The 22,331-nt window shown below is 44.1% G+C and overlaps 1 protein-coding gene, 1 long non-coding RNA gene and 1 pseudogene across 3 annotated transcripts in view; 1 reads left to right on the forward strand and 2 right to left on the reverse strand.

Moving 5' to 3' along the window:
* The window catches only part of Kbtbd12 (kelch repeat and BTB (POZ) domain containing 12), a 61,528-nt gene that overhangs the window by 15,704 nt on the left and 23,493 nt on the right, over positions 1-22,331 (reverse strand). For both annotated transcript variants that reach the window (XM_005387047.2, XM_013515489.1), the window contains exon 5: positions 7,476-7,673. In XM_005387047.2, coding sequence (XP_005387104.1) covers positions 7,476-7,673 — 198 coding nt within the window. The remainder of the gene's footprint in view (positions 1-7,475; positions 7,674-22,331) is intronic.
* Positions 2,465-4,894, reverse strand: LOC102027210. The gene is made up of 2 exons (XR_261339.1): positions 4,643-4,894; positions 2,465-3,767 (listed from the first exon to the last, which is right to left on the reverse strand). It is a non-coding gene; the product is annotated as an uncharacterized LOC102027210 (long non-coding RNA).
* LOC106148823 lies at positions 5,236-7,465 on the forward strand (annotated as a pseudogene).

The following is a 22,331-nucleotide window of genomic DNA, read 5'->3' on the forward strand; positions in this document are numbered from 1 at the left end:
CTCCTAGGGTGTTCTGGCTTCTCTTCTCCCACTAGAAGAAGATAATACTTTTTATTTTTATTTTATTTTTTATTTTTTTGAGTCAAGGTCTTGCTCTGTAGTCCAGGCTGACCTTGAACTCACTGTAGCCCACACTAGCTTCAAACTTGTGATGATCCTCCTACCTCAGCTTCCTTCCTGGTATTATAGGTGTGCACCACCACCCCTTTATGTATATATAAATATATACTTTTTTTTTTCTTTTTGTTTGTCTTTTTGAGATAGGGTCTCACTATGCAGTTCAGGGTGGCCTTGAACTCATGTTGTAGCCCAGGCTGGCCTCAAACTCATAGCAATCCTCCTGCCTCAGCCTCCCAAGTGCTAGGATTACAGGTGTGAGCCGCCATGCCTGGCTTATGCATATATTTTTAATTCACAAAATGTGCAGTACTATAGATCTCAAAAGAAGACTCTTGCATTTATATTCAGAAAGGATATTGACCTATTGTTTTCTTTCTGCAGCATCCTTCTCTGGCTTTTGGTATCAGGGTAACACTGGACCCTGAACAGGTTGGGAAGTGCCCTTTCTTCCATATTTTGTAAGAATTTCAGAAGGCTTGGTGCCACGAGCCCTGGCCTTCCTGAAGCCCAATGCTGGCTTCCTGAGCTCAGGCTGGTGGTGGAGAACAGACCTCCCAGAGTGTCCCAGGCTTGCCCTTTGCCTGGAGGAAGATAGCACAGTGCCCACAATGTCTGTGACAGAAAGATGCTCGGAGGGACAGTCCAGAGTGAAGGCTGCTGGGGTCCCTCCTGAGACACCACACAGTCACAAGACCCACGGGGACTGGATGTCCACTATGCATCTGCTAATACTTTCCTTAATTCTCTCCTTAGTATTCCTTTACCATATAGACCAGTGGTGGCGAACCTACAGCACGTGTGCCACAGCGGGATGTTTGTATCACTGAAAGCTCCAAAACAGTCACCATCACTGATACAGACCATACTTGTGTGTTTGAAGTATAGTTTTTCATCAGCTACCCATTCACATGACTTACTGTCAAATAACTTGGTAAGTTATAGTCCTTAAAAATGTTACTCCATTAACTGCTTCTCTTTCTACCCTGACTCCTCTAGCCTTGACCACTACACCTGCTAATGACATTTTTTTTAGAACATTACTGCCACTTCTCCACTTCTCAGATGATGAGGGCCCTGGTTTGAGTGTGTCCTCTAATGATTTGTGTGCTGGTGACCTTGTCCCCAGGGCCATGTTCCTGGTCCTGGGAGGAGGGGGGCACTTTAAGAGGCGGGGCCTAGGGAGGGTAATTAGGTCAATGCTATCTTTAGAAAGGATGGACACAGTTCTCAGGGCTCTGGTTGGTTCCAGAGAGAGCAGGCTGCTCTAGAACAGCAAGCCCGATTCCCACATCCTCCCGGCTTCCTGGCCATGTGACCTGCCCCTCGTGTGCAATGTCACCTTGATGTCATGTGGCACAGTGAGATGTGGCCAAGGGGGCCCTGCAGAGGCCAGACAGTTGATACCTGACTTTGGACTTTGAGCCTCTGAAACTTGAGCTACACAAACCTCTTTTCTTTATGAGCCCCCTAGCTTCAGTTATTTTGTTACAGCAACAGAAAGCAGACCAAGACAGAGGCACAGAAAACTCAACTCTCTGGGAACTGTGGGTTCAGCTTTCCCTCTGGTCCCCACCACACCTGCCTACTTTTTTTTCTTCTTTTTGTCTGTTTGAGGTGTGGTCTCCCTATGCAGTTCAGGTTGGCCTTGCGCTCACTTTGTAGCCCAGGATGGTCTCGAACTCACAAGGATCCTCCTGCCTCAGCCTCCCGAGTGCTTGGATTACAGGCATGTGCCACCATGCCTGGGTCACTTGCCTACTTTCTGTCCCCCCATTTTTCCAGCACAGTTAAGGCCTAGCTCTGGTTAGCTCAACACTGCCATCACCGTTATAAATGCTCATCAGTGAGCTGTGTGGAGTACTTTCCCTTTCCTGCCTAACTTGCCGTTTGCTCTCAAGTTGCTTTGTGTCTCTTAGTTTTCACTGCTCTTCAAATGTGTAACCCTCTTTCAAAACATGAAGATTCAGTGTGTTTCTCTTCTTGAAGACATTGCTCCCACAGCCTTTTGACCTCTGCTCTGTGTGGGTTGCTCTTTGGGCCTGGGCAGCCACCAGTCTTGGTTCTCCCTCAGTGTCCTCCCAGGGATTTTCTTTCCTGCCTGTGGTGTCTAGTCCTGTTTCCTGCATCTACTCTTTTTTTGCATCCCCAGCTCCTTTTTGGTGAAGCCACTCTCCCAGGCCCGCCTTGCGCTCACAGTCCTCCAGCTCAGTCTCCCCAGTTCAAAGAATATCCTGATAAAAACGTGAAGGGAAACAATGCGAGACGTTGCCTGTCTGGAAACATGCCCTCACAGTTTAATAGTTCAGAGAGTATGGTTGTGTAGGTGGAAAATAATTTCTCAGAGTTTTGAAGGCATTTGTTTTATTTTCTTTTCATTTCCAATGTCATAGTTCAGAAGTCTAATTCTTGGTATGTTATGTGGAACTTCTTCTCTCTCTCTAGAAAGTTTTATGACTTTTTATTCATCTGTAATATTCTGTAAGGTCACAGTGATGTGCTTGGTTTGGGTCTGTTTTCATCTGCTGTCCTAGGCATTTGGTGTCTCCTTTTGATCTGGTGACTTTAGTACTAGAAATTTTTCTTTACTTACTTCATGATGGCTTCTTTTCCTCCATTTTCTCTATTCTCTGGGTCTCAGAGAGGGCTGACCTTGAACTCACTATGTAGCCCAGGGTGGCCTGGAACTCACAGTCATCCTCCTGCCTCAGCCTCCCAAGTGCTGGGATTCCGAGCACCATGCCTAGCGGTTTTCTCTGCTCTCTATTGCCAGAGTTCCTATTATTCAAATCTTTGGCCCTCTGGACTTGATTTCTCTTCCATCCTTTTACATCTAATTGTGTTGCTGTGCTTTCTGGGAATTTGTCCTGGCACAGCAGTCTCTTATGTCCCTGAGGATCCTTCTTCTCCTGGTACAATCTGCTTCCCCTCAGTTGGTTTACTGTTTTGATTTCTGTCTTTTATATACATGCTCCAAACGTCTGGTGGCCCTCCTTTGTAGGAGGGGATTTCGCACAACCGTACCATGGAGGCTGGTTTTGAGATTCGCTGCAAAGTGATCTGGCTTTGCCTTGTTGTGAGGCCTGGAGGGGATGGCTGCGCACGTCTGGGGTTCCTGGAAGGGAAGGAAGCTGGGGCTCTCAAGAGTTGGTGTGTAGTCTTTCCCCAAACCCCAGTTTTCAGTTCTGGATGCCTGGCCCCAGCTCTCTGCTCCACTGCACCTCCACCCGGGGGAAGGAAGGGCTTGGTCTCACAGCTAGTCTGGGGCAGGTGACAGGCGTCTTTCTGTCTTCCGACCAATCTTCGCGTCATCTCCATTCCTTCTTCCAGAGTTACCCATCCTGCCGGGGATATAGCTCAGTGGCGCAAGCACCTGCCTAGCAAGCTGAGTTCAATTCCCAGTCCAAAAAAAAAAGACTCAGAAGACGCAGTTACCCATCCTCGCCACCTCCTGAGATTATCTGGGATTCTGCAGTCCAAATGAGATTTCTGGGTATTTTCTTCTCTCACTGCCCGTTTCAGGGTAAAGCTTCTCAGGTCCAGTTAGTTCTATTCGTTCATCTGCCTCCAGGCTCCAAAATTCTGTCCTTGTCCTCCCTCTTCCACTCTTTGACTACTGTGCTTATTCCATTACCTGTCATCTTAGGGGGCTTGAAGGTAAGATGAAGGTGTTAAAATAAAGATTTACTTTTAAAAACGTTATTTTAATAAAAAAACAAATTAGTGTATTTATCACATTTAAATACTTTCCCATTAAATGTTGACTACATTGAGATTCTATTCCAAATGCCTGGCCATGATATATTTCAGTAATTTCAACATTTCCTTGAACTGACTATATATTTTTTTTTTTTGGTTTTTCTCCAGTACCAGGAACTGAACTCACGACCTTGTGCTTGCCAGGCAGGCGCTTTGCCGCTGAGCTAAATCCCCAGCCCTGAACTGACTATATTAAAAGAGTTGAAGTCCCTGACTGTGGTTTTCTGAGAAGGAAATGGGGCAAACAGGCCTCATTTATGTACTGCGGGGCAAGGAGAGAGGACTCCTCGCCCGCTCAGGTCTGGGGGGCAGCTGTTACAGGATCGTTCTCCTTTGCATCCAGTGCGTCTGGCTAGTCCCACACAATATGCCCCCCTAGAGCCAGATAATTAAAACAGGCTTTTGAGGCTTGTGTAGTAAACCTTTCTCCCTCCGGCTGAAAGCATTATCAGTCCATTATGATACCAAGAGGGGAGTTTGGCTTGCAGTGAGTTTATTATACATCCTGGAAAACCTGGGGGGTATCACCTCTGTAACTCAGTATTATACAAAGTAAGATAAGATAAGGGAAAACCGTGTCTTTCAGCTCCTCAGACACTCATTCCCACCCCTTCCCTCCGGAAGGCCTGAGGCTACTGCTTGGATTCTCTGCTCTTCCCTCTGGGCCAGAGAAAGCCAAAGCCCAGGGGTTGGAGAGGCATCCAGGGGATCAGAGGCAGAGAAGAGCTCTGCTGGATGGGGTCCCGCGCCAGCTCCCTCCGCTCACCCCTTCTTTGAGACAGGCCCTGTGCTTGGTAGGTTTCTTGCCACCCTGATGGAACGCAGTCTTTACTTGAGCATGGGGTGTGATGCTCAAGATGGAAAAGATGGTGAAAACTTCACTGGAAAGTCTCTGAAGGACACAGAGAAAGTCAAGCTCACAGTAGTAAAATAGCAAAAGTAGGTGCCGGGTGTGGTGGTGCATGCCTGTAATCCCAGAACTTGGGAGGCTGAGGCAGTAGGATCAACACAAATTCGAGGCCAGCCTGGGCTACATAGTGAGATCCTGTCTCAAAAAAACAAAAAGAAAAGAGAGAGCAAAAAAGCAAAAGTAATAGTCTCTAGTACCTAATACCCACCTTTGACAATTATCAACACTTACCAATATAGTAAAATCTATTTGTATCCCTTCTTTCATTACAAATTTTTGCTAGACAGAGTACTTCAAACAGATTCCAGATGGCATATCATTTTTTTTTTTTTTTTTTTTTTGGTTTTTCTCCGGTACCGGGAACCGAACTCACGACCTTGCGCTTGCCAGGCAGGCGCTTTTGCCGCTGAGCTAAATCCCCAGCCCCGGCATATCATTTGTACCTCAAATACTTCTGAAGAGTCTCTAATTGGTCAGAATTTTCCTTCACTTATATAAAACTACAATACCATTATTATCCCTAGTAAGATTAATAATTCCTTGATAGCATCTGACACCCTGGTCTATATTCAAATTTCCCAGATTATCGGAAAAATATCTTTTTACAGAGGATTTCTTTGAAGCAAGAACACAATAAGGCTTCCTCTAGGCTGGAACCACCATCTTCCAGTAATTTGCCAAAATGACGAACACAAAGAGAAAGAGGAGGGGAACCTGGTATATGTTCTCTAGGTCTTTTAGAAAACATGAGGTTGTTCCTTTGGCCACATACATGCAAATCTACAAAAAGGGTGATATTGTAGACACGAAAGGAATGGGCACTGTGCAAAAAGGAACACCACACAATTGTTACCATGGCAAAACGGAAGAGTCTACAATGTTACCCAGCATGCTGTTGGCATTGTTGTAAACAAGCAGGTTAAAGGCGAGATACTTGCCAAGAGGATTAATACGTGTACTGAGCACATCAAACATTCAAAGAGTCCAGATAGCTTCCTGAAATGTGTCAAGGAAAATGATCAGAAAAAGAAGGAAGCCAAAGAGGAAGGTATCTGGGTTCAAAGGAAGTGCTGGCCTGCCCCGCCCAGAGAAGCTCACTTCGTGAGAACCAATAGGAAGGAGCCTGACTTGCGGGAACCTGTTCCCTACGAATCCATGGCATAAGCTGGGCATGTAGCTCTACCATTCAGCACCTAATTGGCAGCTAACTGTTCTAGGTCCTACTTAAAAATGAAAAATCATCCTGTGTTGTAAGGATGGTTTTAATTGAACAGGTGTGTGGTGCCTTTACCTCAGAAACAAATATTTGGAGCAGATTTTCATTTTGTCTAGTAATGTGTCAGGTCTTTACTCTTCAGTGTTTTTCTTGCTGAGAGATATTGCTGAGGTATTGTGTAGGTGTACACCCAAATGGCCCAATATTTATGAACTATTTATATTGGCTTGAAGATCCTGTAAATCACCATGGGGAAAAGATGTACCAAAATAAATGGAAGTCACTTTAGTTAAATAAAGAGAAGTCCATTTCAGCTAAGTAAATTGTTTAAAGCAAAAAAGCCCCCAGCAAAATAGGATCTGTTTATGGCTTGAAGTCTCTTTGAATTAATAATGGAAACCCTGTTATCATTTTTTTTTTTTTTTTGCAATGCTGGGAGTTGAACACAGGACCTTGTACAATGCCAAGCAAGCATTGTAACACTGAACTGCATCCTTTGCCCCCAAGCCCTGCTCTTAAAGTTACATATAATTGTGTGCTTATAAAAGGGAGGTAGGCCTGCAGGAGGCTCTGCTCTGCTGATACACCAGCCATGGGTTTTGCTTTTGCTCTTGTTTTTGAGACAGGGTCTCCACATATAGTTCAGGCTGGTCTCAAACTCACAGTGATCCTCCTGCCTCAGCCTCCTGAGTGCTGGGATCACAGGCGTATGCCGCCACCCCCAGCTACCACTCCTGTTTTAATCCAGCATCTTCCAAATGTGAAGTGCCCTCAGGCCTGTGTTGCATGGTATGCACTGGTCTAATGCTTCTGTTAATGAGGTGAGAAACAGTCATTTTAAAAATAACTGCATTCTGCCTTACTTACTGATGCAACTAATCAAATTTTGGAGACACTGGTCTGTCAGATTTATGCATCTCCAAAAACCTCCCCGTTATGTTAAAATTAGGAATCCGTACTGTAGAATGCAATGATGGTCCACTTGGAGACATGGAACCAAGCCCAGTATCAAATACATGCACTGGGGATTGTTTTAGAAATGCTGCCAAGCAATTGACTTCAAGTGGTGGTGGTGGGGTAGTGTGAATGCCGTCAATAAAGACCGAGATCCCACCCAGGGCATCTGGTCATTCCTCTGCTCCCATGTGTTCCACCTGTTTTGAAATCCTTCCTTTATTCCTATTCCTCCAAAGCGTTTGTCCCCCTGCCTCATTTCTCCCATTCTCTTGTTTCTATCTCCAACTGCTGCGTATCGAGGGTCTGCTGTGTGCAGATGCGTCCTAAACTAGCTGGAGATGTCATCACTGCATCTGCTGGAGGCAAAGCTCATGCACAGAGGTCTGCTGAGCTGCTCACTGAGCCCTAAAAGCCACATTTTTGTCAGCACTTGAACGTCATTGCTGATAGGCCCAGTGAAGAGAGGTCAAAATAAACCCCCAGAGAGGTTCCCCGGCACTTGGAACTGGCCAGTACCTGCTCCGTGGAATCCCCCGCAGACGTAGAGCTTCCCGTCCACTGCCCCAGCATTGGTGGAATTGGTTCGGAGAGAGAGAAGGGGGGTTGGCATAGGTGGGCCTTCTCGCCAAAAGTCCCCGTCCGGGTTGTAGATCTCTACCACATCGAGGCATTTCCGCACCTGGCCTCTGTCTCGCCCTACACAGCCAATTCCACCTACAGGGAATGGAACACAGACAGGAGATGATCAGGAACCGAAACCCCACTGTGGACAGCACCCCACTGGGGTGGGCTGTAGGGCTGGTTTATGGGGCTTGGCTTCTCTTTCTTGCCCAATGCTATTTCTAAGATAATTTCTAAGCAATGCTGATAGAATGGCTAAATTTACTGCTGTTTTTGCCCAGATTCCCCCTGTGCATCTGTATGAGACTGATCACACCGTGGGCCTTAGGTACAGCACATCCAATACTGGTTCATGCGAGGTCAGGCCTGCACCTAAGGGTAACCTGCCTTGGACACTGGCCTCGCTGCTGATGGTCACCAGTGACCTCGCTGATCTAGCTTGTTAGGGTTGGGTCTTTCCCACCCCTCATCAAGCTAGTTTCCCCTCTCCTCCTCAGTTGCATGAATATTTCCCAATGAGGACAGGGTTGTTCTTTGTAAGTTTCAGGTTGGGCTCAAAGGAAGGCCTTAAACTCAAATGGCGAGTGCATCCCACATTTTTAGATGATACAGTTCTCCTGACAGGTACTCATTAAGTGCCCATTATGTACAAGGCCATGTGCTAAGTGACAAGAAGTTTTAAAAGATGCATAAAGCAGGTTTTCTGCCCTTAAGAAATGCACTGAGATGGAACAGGTCATGTTTGCAAATATAGAACAGAGTATAAAAGCACAGATAGCTTAAAAGGGATATAAATTAGATCCAGAAGTCTAGAGATGATAGCAAGCAGCAGAAATAATATTTGCAGAATTATGACTAAGTACAGCCCTCCTTGGGAAATGAAAAATTGTGTAAGATTTCCTAATTCACTGTAAAAAAACCAAAAACAAAAAAAGCAAGTTTATAGATGATTTCTGTGTTTGCTTTTGTTCTCCCCTCCCAAACCCTACAATGAAAAGCCTTTGTGGTCATCTTTCTGGGCTGGAAGGATGCCTCCCGAGACTGGTGAATTTCTGGGAAGGTGGGGCATTCCTTTCTCCGTGGACCCCATTCCATCCAGACCCACAGCCCGATACACATGACTGACAAAAAAGACCAGAAAGTGCTGGCCTCGGCCATCCCGGTTCTCTTCCAGGGAGAGGGGTGCTAGAAGAGCCACTGCAGGGGTGGGGTGATAACTGGTGCTGCGTCTGTTGTTTATAGAAAGATCAAAACCAAAACTAGGAAGTACTGTGATCTCATGGCTTTTATTGTATGCACTGCTTGCTGAGAAATTAATTGCATACCGTCTCGTGGCATTTCTCCTTTTACTGCTATTTAACACCCTTTACCCACATTGCATTAGCCAGATGGTGTTTTATCTTCATCTGTTTTCTCTTGCTCACTGGACCCGTTCCCCAGTCCTGAGCACAGCACCTGGCACACTGGATGTCTGAATGAACAAATGAACGGATGAGAAATTTAACTTTCCATGCGCTTTCCTGTCTGTCCAGGTGGGCGTACTGTACGCTCAATGAGGGCAGAGGCCACTTTCAGGGGGACTTTGTTTGCTGTAGGGCTTGCCATAGGAAGTGGATGGGAGCAGCTTACTTGTGCCCAGTTGGGGCTTATGCCAGGTGTCAGAGGTGACAAGCAAGGGGTTTGCTGGAAAGCTTTTTTCTTCTTTGCTGATGGAGTCTGGCCTGCTTCCGGTCTCAGTATGAATCCAGGGGCTGAGGCTATAAACTCATGAAGCTCTTAGCTGCTTTCTCTCTTATCCGACTGGATAAATAATTTAGCTTATTACAACTCTAAGTCTGAGCTGCCGCATTTCCTAGGAGGGGACACACGGGCCTCGGCCGGTAACTCAGCTCTGCTGTTCACACGCCGCTCTCGCTGTGGTGCTCTGGCAGCAAGAGGTTTCTTAGCCCAACAAAAAGTGGAATTTTGTGGGACAAGCAGCCTTAGGACTCAGATTCATCCAGAGCAGCTGAACCCAGCACCCAGACATAAGGTAAGAATAAGATGATTTAGTTGTCTGTTGCTGTAAGATCCAGGAGAGATTCGATCGCACTGGTTGTAAACACCCAGTTCAGGAAACCAGCAAGTGAGGCAAACAGGTTAAATGCAAGTCACCGGGGGTCAGGCTAGGACACCTTGAGCACCAACTTCCTAAATCCAAGTCAGAAGTTCACATAAAAGCCACTTAGAAGAGCTGGGGATAGGCTGGGGATAGAGCTCAGAGGCATAAGCACCTGCCTCACAAGTGCAAGGTCCTGAGTTCAATTCCTGGTACCAAAAAAAAAAAAAAAAGTTAGAATAGAAGAGCTGGGGATATAGCTCAGCAGCACAAGCACCTGCCTGGCAAGTGTGAGATCCTGAGTTCGACTCCCAGTACCACCCCCACAAGCCACTTAGAAAAGCTGCTTCTATGCAATATATAGAAAGAATGTGTATTAGTTCCTTGGTTTTTTTTGAATAATGAGAGTACTTGTCATTTTTGTTGCTGTGTTACCAAGTGTATTTAATTATAATGTTCTACCTTACTCTACAAAACTTTTCTTTAGCTTTTCTAATACATGCCCTTTCTGCCTGATTGGCAGAGAGTTCACATGCTTTACTTGAGGGGCGACGCAGGCTTATGGATTACCCCACCTTTGTTTCTCACCATTAACTCCTGGGAATATCCTCTGTCTCAGGTGTAATTCCACCATCAAACACACTCTGTTAGCAGCAGACTTAATGAGCTTAACCGAAGGTGAATCTTAATTAGATAATAATCAAATAAAGGCATGATCTTTATTAATAAGTCAGCACCGGCACTACAAGAGAAATCTTTTGATGAGAGAGATCCGAGGGTAGGATCAGCACATCTGTAGAATGTCAATGAGATACCTCCATATCTTTAATTTATATGCTATCAGAAGCTCCAAGCAGGACTTCTCTTTATTCAAAAACAGGCAAATGAATGGCAATTACCTTTGCAAGTCATACGCAAATGGACCTCAAATGCAAAATAAAGACCTGAATTATTTTGGGGATGGAGTAGGGAGAGATAATTATAGAACAGGACAATGCCTTTCTTTATTTTCATTTCTGCAAAGATGAAGACTCCCTCTTGTGTTTGGCTGTAATATTCTTTCCTTTCCGAGGGTTGTGGGATTGGCCTCTCCTAGGAGCTGGCTAAGGGCACAGCGGGGGTGGTGTTTCTCTGACAGCCCCCAAGGACTTGCGCCCCAGTCACCCTGGAATATGATTGGCCTGCGTCCCATGCCCTTCGACCCCAGGGCTGCCTCTAGGTGGCAGGCGTAGTCTATGATCCCCTGGTTTGGATCCAAAATAGGAGGCGGGCTTGTAACAGTTCTGCAGCTTCCTAAAGTGCTTGTATTGCTAAACCAGCCTCAGGAGGGAATGGCTCCGTGTGTGTGTGTGTGTGTGTGTGTGTGTGTGTGTGCGCGCGCGTGTGTGTGTGTGTGTGTGTGCGCGCGCGTGTGTGTGTGTACGTGTGTGTAGGTAAAACCATGTGGGCTTTTGCAGACAGATATGGGTTCATACCCCTGAGTCTCCACTCACTACTCCTCTAAGCTGCAGTTTTTCTCATCTGCAAATTCAGTATAACACCAATTTCATAAATTGTTGCAGGGATTAAACTATTAGACAACCATGTACAGCAGGAGGATAAGGAGGAACTCATCCTTGTTGTCTATCTGCTCACACATACTTCTTTAGGAATTTTCTTTTATATATTTACTCTCATGCACTGACATATAAGGATAGTTCTGCATAAAATGACCAGCATGCCGTCAGTACTTGTAATTCTCTTCTCCTCCTTGTTTTGCAGTACTGGGGATTGAACCCAGGGCCGTCACACTGAGCTACACCCCAACTCTCCCCCTTTTATTTCTAATCAGGATCTTGCTAAGTTGCTCAAGCTGGGCTTTAATATTTGATCCTCCTGCCTCAGCCTCCCAGAGTGCTGAAATGATACGCATGCACTATCATGCCAAACTCTTGTTCTCTCTCCTGTTCTGGGATGTTTACAAGTAGACCAGCACTTACTAAAGTTACTGAAACCTTACCTTTGATTTCTCTCAATTTAATTGTTTGGTATGTCTATAATTGATGGTTCTGATTGGTTCAGTTGCCCTCAGGGTGGGTAAAGAGACTAGGAAGGTCAAAGGCTAGGAAGTAAACAGAGCCTTCTCTTAGTCCTTGTGTCCTGCACATGACCTAGAGTCACTGCTTGGTCATGAACATGTGACAGACATGGAAGCTGTCACGTGGACAGCAATCTGGAAGCTCTTGGAGTGAGACTGGGTGCGTCTCTGTGGGGCTGGGCTTCCTCGTGATGCAGATGGCAATGTGATCTCCCCACTGCTGATACAATGCTGTGACAAACCGCTTCCTTCTCACCAGCTGTCAGCCGACTTCTTTACACCTTCATTTTAATTCCAGAGTTAGAACCTAAAACCCTAGAGAACACGAACTGTCACTTTCTACATCTAACATGGGGAGGCTCTTGGCTATTTTCAAGAAAAGTCCTTACTTGCTTGTTACTGAGCTCTGGATGGGGTAAGGCGACGCCGACCCACTGTGCGTCTTCGGTTCCCCGACCTCCCCTGACGTCTGCATGTGGACCAGGTCATTCGCTAGTGATGGTTGTTTCTCACCAAGCTAGGAAAATACAGCGATCTGTCTGTGTTTTGTTTGTGACCCCAAACAGAAAATCACATAAAACAGCTGGACAGGAAGACCAAATCCCATTCGTTAGAGCTTGGAGGGAAAATCAATTGATTGGGTTGTCTTATTCCTTCCAAGTGGAAATGTAGACAGCTGGATAGAAGGCTCTGGAGCTGAGGCCTGGGTGGTGCTGAGTAAGCTGTGACTGAAAAGTGTCGTCCCACCTGCTCCCAATTAACCTCGGGGCTGGCTGCCTCAGCCCAGCTGAGGCACCACTGAGGCACACTAGGTTTCTAGCCGGATCTGAGCCTGTCAAGCCATCTTTCCTTGTCTCTTCCCCACCCCCATGCTAGGTTTTCCTGCAGGATCCTGGCAGGTCTGAAGCCGAGCATGGAAGCGGAGAGCAAGGCTGGAAGAGTCTGGGAACAGAGGGTAGGAGCAAGCTTACTGAGTGACCTGTGGACATCACAGCCGCAGGTGGAAGTCACCATTGTCCTCTGTATGGCATCAGCTACCCAGTCTGGCAGACTGTACCACCTTAATAACAGTCCTACCTATATCTTCTGCTAAGTGCACCAGACTCCTCCAGGCCCAGCCCTGACAAACTCCTCGCATACCTCATCTTCCTTCTTTCCTGCATCTCAGGCAGCCATCATTCCTGCTTTGGGCTTCTACTGTCCTCTGCATGGAAATCAAAGCTCCTATAAAAACATACTGCTCCTGGGCCAAGGATATAGCTCAGCAACACAGTGCCTGCCTGGTAAGTTCAAGGTTCATTCCTGGTACAAAAAAAAAAACAAAACAAAAAACCAAAAAACTGCATCTATCTGTCATCTATCTATCTATCTATCTATCTATCTATCTATCTATCTATCTATCTCTATCATCTATCTTTCCATCTATCTGTGTCTCCTTATTAGATTAGACCCTAAGTCCTTGAGGGCAGAATGATGTTGAATTCACATCTGGATCCCCAGCAATTTCCACACCCAGTACAGATAATCAAGCCATGAAAATCAGCCTCAATGCATGGTGATCAGCTTCTCACCCTCAGCCCAGGTCTCAGTGCTCAGCTGATCACACAGGTCACATTCCAAGGGGCACCGGAAGCTCAGCCAGATACAGAGAGCTGTGGTGGGTATGTGCACCTCCTGGGGCTCATCCTTTCCCATGCCTGCCTGCCTAAAGGGTCATTAGACTCTGCTGAAAGCACACTGGCCAAGTTTCCATGAGTGCCTTTGTGAAGACGCCCTGCAGGATACCATCGGTCCACTACGTCCCGTGTGAGTCCATAAGACATAAGTGTGCGAGGGGCAGATACGGTACATCTTCTCATTCCCAAGTGCCAGTCATCACATCCGTCTAGAGGATGCTTTGTGGTATTTGTTAAGTGAAAATTTAAGGAAAAAAGATATAAGAAGTCTGGAAAATTTGTGTTTAAATAAAATGATTTACAGAAAGTGATTCATTTGTACTCATTTCCATATTCAAGAAATGACAGGACAGCGTGATAAAAACTGATCACATATATGAATTAGGATAAACTGATTTTGAGGAAACATAATAAACTTTTTTCAAAATGCCAGGAATTTTTTTGAGAATTGGTATTTTCCTTCTTAAAGTGTGACATTTTTTCTGTTTCAACTCTAAGACATGATATTGTTCCCAGCCTTAGTGACGTGAAGACACCAAATGTAATTTAATATTTTCTTAGGGCTCAGGAGTCACAATGTGACCCATTCTCATAATAAGCCATGGATACAGGTGATTTACAGGCATGCCTAGTGTTTTCTCTGTCAAGTGACTCTCACTGGCATGGCGTTTTAGCAGGTTACCACCTCTTTTCCTAAACCCCAGAGACATAACATGACACTTTCCTGCAGACACACAGCTAACCCAGAGCCGAGCAGTGTTCTGAGATCTCTCTCTCCTGTTCTCAGGAACATTATTAGCACCGCTCACTGGTGCGTTCGTATCATCGAAACTTCCATACACCCTGAATCAGAAGCATTTTAAACTTCTAGTTGATATGGGAAAGAGAACTAAACCAATGCCATTTTGTGTTCTAGTGCTATTTTAAAGTTTAAATTTCTGTTTTAAGTTTTTTTTTTTAAAATTATGTTTCCTTAGGTTTGTTTCTTGTAAATGTTGTCATAGTTGCCTAACCTGATACCACCCATGCTTTATCAAAAGCTGTTGTCATAGCTGTCTAAACGGGTACCACCCAGTGCATTGTACCACCCTGCGCCTCACGCCTAACAGACAGTACAAACACCTCTGTTCCTTTGTCACGAGCTAAGCCCATGCTTTGTAGGAGTATTTCTGCAGCTCCACCAAATCATATCAAGAAAAACCTAACCACCCTCTTTAGACCTAGAACTAAAATGTATAAATATTCTTCCCTCCTGCCCTTCAGGGTGGGTGCCCAGTTTCTTGCTGGATGCTGATGCAGGCTAATAAACTTGCTGGTCTCTGCACTCGGCCTCTGCGGGTGACTGATTTAGGTAAACCCGCTTGCCACAACATCGTTACTTTTACACAATCTAACAGTATATTTTGTATGCCCACTTCATGTTTGTACTGGTTTCATAGAATTACAAGTTTCAGTTTTTTGTTGTTTTGCTTCTGTTGTGTGTTCCTAAAATACTCAGAGTCTCCCCTTCTGGGAAACCAAGGATGATTATGAAATCACATATAATAGAGTCCTGGAATTACACACTGGTTGAATCAAAGGCAATTCCTAATTCACTGTCACAGTGAGATGTGGACTGCAGGACCTCTCACCTTTTAGAATATCAATGATTATAGTTACAGTCTAGGTAGTAGACTGTAGTCTACCGTATATAGTCTGCCCATATAGTTATAGTCTAGGTAGGTTGTGATTTGGGAGTCACAGGGACACTTTGGTCTTCAGACACTTGTTTCTGGAACTCTATTTGGGGTGGCATATAAGAAAGCGTTTCTTAGCTGGAGATAATTGAAGGGATTACAGCAACAACTTGGTGAACCATTCCATCCCGTTCAAAGCCTTATCAGCTGTTGAAGCTCTAAATCCAAGTCATTTCTCAAAACGAGGAGGCACTACACCCTGTCTGACTTCCCTGCCCATGTAAAGTGCATTTATGTCCTTACTCGACATTTGTTTAAGAGATGTCTATTTCAGACCAGAACACTTGTGCAATTAGATCAGGAAACACCAGAGAATCTGCTCTGATAATTTATCAGTGACAGGATGCTCAGACCAAATAATCTTACCCAACTTCCTAGAGGCTTGGATGCTGTTTATGGAAAGAGACATTGTTTTACTCATGTGTGTCTCTTTTAAAAGCCAGCCCAGGAACTCGGTTCTGCAACTCTTGCCTAGGAAATATTCTGAGCACATGCCATCTCCATTAACATCTTATTACCTTGCTGCCTTCCTAAAGCATCTGTTTTCTGAAGTTCAGTCTTACGATTATTTACATCAGAATTTCCCAAGCTTTCTATAATTCAGATTTCCAGGTCTCACTTTAGATCTCCTGACTCAGAATTTCTGAAAGGCAAGGATGGATAATCTGCCATTGTAATACACAACTTGGGTAATTCAAGAAACTCTTAAAAATTGCTTAGAATTTTATCAAAAGAAAGAAAAAGACAAAATCTTGCCACAGTGAAACCTGATCCTCTCATCTCATAAAATAATTCACCACTAAAGTGATCTCTGAATTGCATTTACTATAATAACTCAGGCCTTTTATGTAACTTTTCCCTTCATTACTCTTTAATGGCATTCAAGCTGAGAGTCAGACTTACAAATGCTGTTATGGTTTCAGTAAAGCAGTCAGGCACAAAATGGCTTCCTGGAGAAAACAACAGTGATGGGCTGGAACATTAGATGTGTAGGAAGCCTTACCGTGCGCTGTCTCCCTTGACAGGGAAATGGAAAGCCCCCCTTTAAAAAAAATTGCCGCAAGACCTGTACTACTGGGGTGTGTGTGTGTGTGTGTGTGTGTGTGTGTGTGTCCCATTTTACATGATGGAAAAATAGGTCAGGCTGTGGAGATGAGAAAATTCAATTCAGTAAACCAATATTTACCAAGTATCTACCACATAAAGGCAGACTCCAGTTGGCTTTTAGAAGAGACACAGAGATGAAGAAGCGGTGGTCTTCCCAAGATGGCTGAATTACCGTCGTGAGGCAGTGACAGGTCAAACCGCATGCTGCTGCGAGGACCAGCATAATTCATCCTGATGAGAGGTCATGCAGCCCCCATGAAGAGGTGAGATTTTTTGCAGGTCCAGGAGGATGTAGAGGAATTGTCGACCCAGAGGAGGCAGTACTACCACAGCGGCACGGAAGGGAGGTGAGTTCAGAAGCTGGCCCTGTGGTCCTGGGCCAGAGCCTGGTTGTGTAGGGCCGAAGGGCAGCTGGGGAGTGGCGTGCAGCTCTAAAGCTCCCACAAATGGGTTCTGGAGCCTGACCCATTAGGAGAAGTGATTTTGGAATACGATTTGACTTTTCTAAAACACTGATGGCAATCCAAAGCATATTTATGAATTCAGAAGCATCAGTTCTCCAAAAACATAACTAACAGTGTAAGATTCGAAATGTTTGTTAGTTTTTCTTGCCATCACTGTTCTTCAACAGCTCACCTTGGTGCCATCTTTAAATCAGTGTTTTATAACAGACGTGTTCAGTATGTCCTCAAGACTAGATTTTCATGAGGTAGAACCCAGGATGTTTTACCTTTCTCAAAACTTTACTAATGGGAGTCTGCATTTCAGTCATTTTCTACTTTATTTATAAAAATGGAAATTGTAAAGTTGAAAACAAGGTTTTCCCATTTTCCGTCGCAGTAGGATATATTACCCCAAGTTTTCAGGACTGCCTCTCATAGGCAATTAGGATTACAGCAGTTTAATTGTCTCTTAAAATGAGCTTTCACTGAACAGACCACAAAAGGCTTTTCTTACAAAATAAGGCCTCTTACAATGCACGCTGCCCCTCCATTTGTTTTTCCCCAGAGGATCTCAATCGTTCTGTCATTTCACAGGCACTGCCACTCCATCCTGCGCTTCAAAACACAAATAGTTAGGTTCCAGGGAGAATCCTCAGGAAAAAAGCCAAAACGAAAATCTATGGTTTAAACACCTATGTTTTCAGAAAGGGTATTGTCTACTCAGAGGCATTATAGACTATTTATTGTAAGCCTTCCAGGAAGTTATCCAGTGGAAAGCCAATCACTGTGCGGTAAAGTTGATAAAACACTCCAGAGCCACGTGAACAGTGAGTGGATCACTTAAGCAAAAAAACCTACTCATGTCTTCCTCTGTGTCTTTATGTTACGAAGGCACTTTATAGATTTCCAAGGGAAAAAATCTAATATGTAACTAATACGCCCCTTGGCATAGAATGTTTCCATCAAAATTTGAATTATTTATGGTATCTATGACAGCATGTTTTTCAAAGACAAACATTTTCACAATAAAAAGCTAGCACAGATTTTAACTGAGGCCAAAGTGATCCCATCTTTACAATTCAGATCAAACCTCCAGGGTCAGCATAAGGCACAATGTCCAGTAGTTTTACACTTTCATCTTTAGGTCTCATAAGAACAGTGGGTTCTGGGCATTGTTCTCAGAGTTCCTCACATGAGAATGGGTACCTGCCCCATAGGTACTGAGGCTGTGTCCAGGAGCAGTGGGTCATCATTACAGACACACACCATGGGAGGAAATGAAGAAAGCAGAACCATGTAGTGCTTTGACTCCCAACGCCTGAGGGCAGAGTGGCCCTAGCACTGATACCTTCTCAGTGAAGCCATACAGGGCACTAATGATGAGGTATCTGGGTAGAGCATTATTAGGGCACTAAAACATCCCAGACCTTTGCCACTTACTGCAGGCAATAGTTAGTGCAACTATCACTTATTGGACATCTACTAGATGTCAGGCATATCATTCAGCATTTGACAGGATACTCTTGACCTGACTTGCTAATGCGTTGTTGTGAACTTCACTTCCATGCTTTTTAAGATAGGTGGGTTGGGGATGCAGCTCAGTGGAAGAGTGCTTGCCTAGCATGTGTGAGGCCCTGAATTCAATGCACGGTACCACAAAACAAAGAAACACCCCTCCTCCAACAAAGCAGTCTTTGAGAAGTTAAGCAACTTGGTCAAAGTTGCCTGGTACTAATACATTGAGGGGGTAGGATTTGTCTGCTGAGGATCTTTCATCACTTATTTGAGGCAAAGAAGATGCCTGGGAACACTGTGTAGATGAGATGAATTCAGAAGATTTACAGAAAACATAATAAGGTGAAAGGCCATTAAGCAAATGGTCAAGATTATCCCACATGCCTAAACTTGCTCCCATGGGACTTAGATATTTAGGGCTTTCTGGCCCCAAGAGATCTAATGAACCGTGGGAACAACCCCTTATTTAACAGGAAGTCAGATCTCAGACCACTGCTTGGAATATGAATGCATACCCTGACAAAATTATAAAAAAAGTCTGACTATCAGAACTGTGGTAGAGACCCTGAGTTTCATTCTGGAAAAATTGGGGAACTTCTTAAAGACATATATATGGTCTAAGGGTATGCATGGGTACAATTGTCTGCACATAATCTTGTGTGTACAATTCTTGTACACATATGATTGTGTGTATACTTTATATGACAGCAATGACAAGTGAACAAATGCTAACTAACAGCAGTAGGAAGGAAAGAAAGAACCATGAAAGCCCAGTAATCTGTGGCTTTAAAGTACACATGGGCTGGGGATGTAGCTCAGCAGTGGAGTGCCTGCCTACCAAGCACAATGCTTTGAGTTTGATTCCTGGTACCAAAAAAAAAAAAAGACAGAAAAATATGAAGTACACAGAATTGGACAAACATCTGTTAGTTCAGATCAGAAGGGTCTCTGAAGGCACATGTGGTAAAGGCTTAGTCCCCAGCCCACAGCACTATTGGGAGTGGTAGAACTTCTGGAGTGGAAGGAAGTCAGGTCACTGGGTTTGTCCCTGAATGAGAGGCTGGGACACTGGTGCCTCCTCCCTGTTTTTGCTTCCCGCTGCCAAGAGGTGAACAGGTCTCTTCCATGTGCTGTTGCCATGATGATACCACAGGCCCAGGGACCATGGACTGAAACCTCCGAGATCATGAGCCAAGACAAACTGCTCTTCTTTTTGAGCTGATCTGTCTCGGGTATTTGCCACAATGATGGGAAGTTGACGAATACAGACGTCTTAAACTAAGCTTCTCCAGAAATGTTTGGTCCAAGGAAAACCCTTTATTAAAGGGATTACTGCTCAAGGCAAACACTTCTGCTTAAGATCATGTGAATAAGATTCTCCCAGGATCATGGTTATTTATTTGTATAATTTCATTTTCTATTCCTTTGATCATGTTTTTTTTCTTGTTACCTGCTTACTAAATGATGATATCCATCCTAACTTAATCATTTGGTTCTCCCAAACTATTGGTTGTACAGCTAATTTGAAGTATGGGATAGAGATATGTCACACTAATGTTAGCGATTCTGACAGAACAAAACACTGGGAAAAGAGCCCTTGCACTGAGAGAGAAGACGCGAATTTTCTTGGGATGTAACAGTGATTGTTTATAGTGAGACTCAAAGACAATGTACCCAAGAGCTGCGCAGAGACCACATCTTTTGCTTTTTTCTATGTGGGAATCAGGCTCTTCAGAGAAAGCCAGTGCCAGGACTAAATGTTCTACCAATATGTAGTTAGACAGTTCATGTGTCTCTCCAACACCCCCAGGAGACTATGTCTCTGGTAAAGAATTTCCAGGAATAAAGCTCTTCCTGCGATGTGTAAATGGATATGAATGCAACAGACTGCTGAGGATAACAGTTCTACCCAAAAATGGTCTTCAAAAATGTGTCCCTAACTTTGGCTGACACAGAAAATAGTAAAGCCTAGAACTTTGGGACACAATCAACCAGTTAAAATTCCCTTGCTCGCATAGTTATGGGTACCAGTAGAGCCTTGAATTTCCTATTGCTAACTAGAGAGAGTCCATACCATAGCTATGGTAACACTTCATTTTGAATCTGGGTTAATAGCACAGATGAGGTAGAGAAATTTCTATACTGGCAAAAGAAAAAGCAAACTTACTATTAAAGAAGACTTAGGGCATTGTTAGGACTTGTTTTCATAGTCAGTCCTGGAAAAGCCAGATTGTTCCACTAGACTGCCTCCAATCTCTTCTTGTAATACTGTGTTATAGTAGCTTGCCATTGTTTGCTGCCATTACAGTCTAAAATCTATACAGCCCGTGGTCCTAACAAATGTTTCAACAAATTATTTAAAGACAAAAACAGACAAAACCAGAATAAGCATATTCCTTTCTACATGCAGACTGCAAACCAGACCCACAAAAATTTGCCTTAGAAGAACCAGCAACAGTGGTAAACATCTGGAAAATCCCTGGAGGTCTCCTCTGATGCCCTGGCTAATAGAAACCCAAAAGGGGAGGGCAGAAATACACACAAGTCCACACTCATAGGAAAGATGAATTGTTCTTCAGCTACGGTATTGAGTCAACATCAGAACTGGTTTTTGACATGGCTAATCAATCAGTGAAAATTTGCTGCAGTGAACATGCCTCCGGGACCCATCATCGAGAAAGACAGCTCATTCTCTGAGAGGCTTGTCAGTAGCTGACTCACAGCAATGAACTCCTTCGCAGGCTGACCTGACCTACTGCCGCCTCAGTAATGAACATAAACCACACTCCTAAGTGACAGTAATCCACTCACTCCCACCTCTGTAACCAACAATAATCCAAAATAAACTCTTGCTCACAATCCTGTATAAATCATCAGTTTGCTTTGCTCAATGAGAGTTATCTCTGATCAACTAATTATTCCTGTACTGAATAAAATGAAATATAAAAGCACAAGACCACCTCAATAGGTACAAAAAAAAAGCATCTGTAAAGTTCAGCATCTATTCTGAAGAACTCCTCAGAAAATGTGTAGAGGGAAATGTCTTCACAGTAAAGGCTCCTCATAAAAATACTATTGTGATCCATAGCAAAGTGAGAGCCTTTATCTATAAGGTCTTGTCTTAGTTATTTTTCTCCCATTGCTGAGTCAAAATACCCAGCACCCAAATTAAAGAGGAAAAGGTTTATTTAGCTCACAAACTGTGGAGGTTTCAGTCCATACTCAGCCGGCTCCAAGGCAGAGTGGCACATGGCAGACAGCAACAGTGCATGGCAGCAGAAAACAGCAAAAGCATCAACAGCAAAAAGGGAGCAGCAGCAGAGAATAAGCCTCTTTCCCTCCCTTATATTATATGCAAGTTACCAGTCCCAGTGGAGGTGTAGCACTCACACCCATAATCCCAGCATTGGACCATGAATCAATTGTAAACTCTAGAAGCCCACCCCACAACTTCATGAGCCTTTGAGGAGGCATCCAAACCACAAACCATAACAAATCTGAAAACAGGCAAGGATTTCAGGACTTGCCACTTTTGTACATTTCTGGAAATGATGGGCCAGGGATATAGCTCAGTGGCACAAGCGCCTGCCTGGCAAGCGTGAGGTCGTGAGTTCGATTCCCGGTACCGGAAAAAAGCAAAACAAAACAAAACAAAACAAAAAGCTGCATTTCTGGAAATGCCAGAAGAACAAACAAGGTAAAAAAAGAGGCACACACACAAAAATGAAGATGTAAAACCATCTCTGTTTACAGAGGATATGATCCTAGATGTGGAAAACTAAAGATTCCACCAAAGAACTGTTTGACTTAAGAAATTAGTAAAGTGGAAGGATTCAAAATCAAGATAAATCTGTCGAGTTTCTTTATGCCATCATAGCTTAAAAGGAAATCAAGAAAACACAATCCCATTTATAATAGCATCAAAAAGAATAAAATACTTAACAATAAATTTAACCCAGGTAGTTGAAGATGTCTACCTTGAGCCCTATAGCACTGATGAAAGAAACTGAGGAAGATACAAATATGGTAAAAACTTAGACTGTGAATAATATGTTCTGTGAGTGTTCTGCAAGATGAGCAAACATTTCTAATACATTTT

Source organism: Chinchilla lanigera, unplaced genomic scaffold (assembly GCF_000276665.1).
Source record: "Chinchilla lanigera isolate Chin_1 unplaced genomic scaffold, ChiLan1.0 scaffold00028, whole genome shotgun sequence".
In the NCBI taxonomy this organism is placed as follows: Eukaryota; Metazoa; Chordata; class Mammalia; order Rodentia; family Chinchillidae; genus Chinchilla; species Chinchilla lanigera.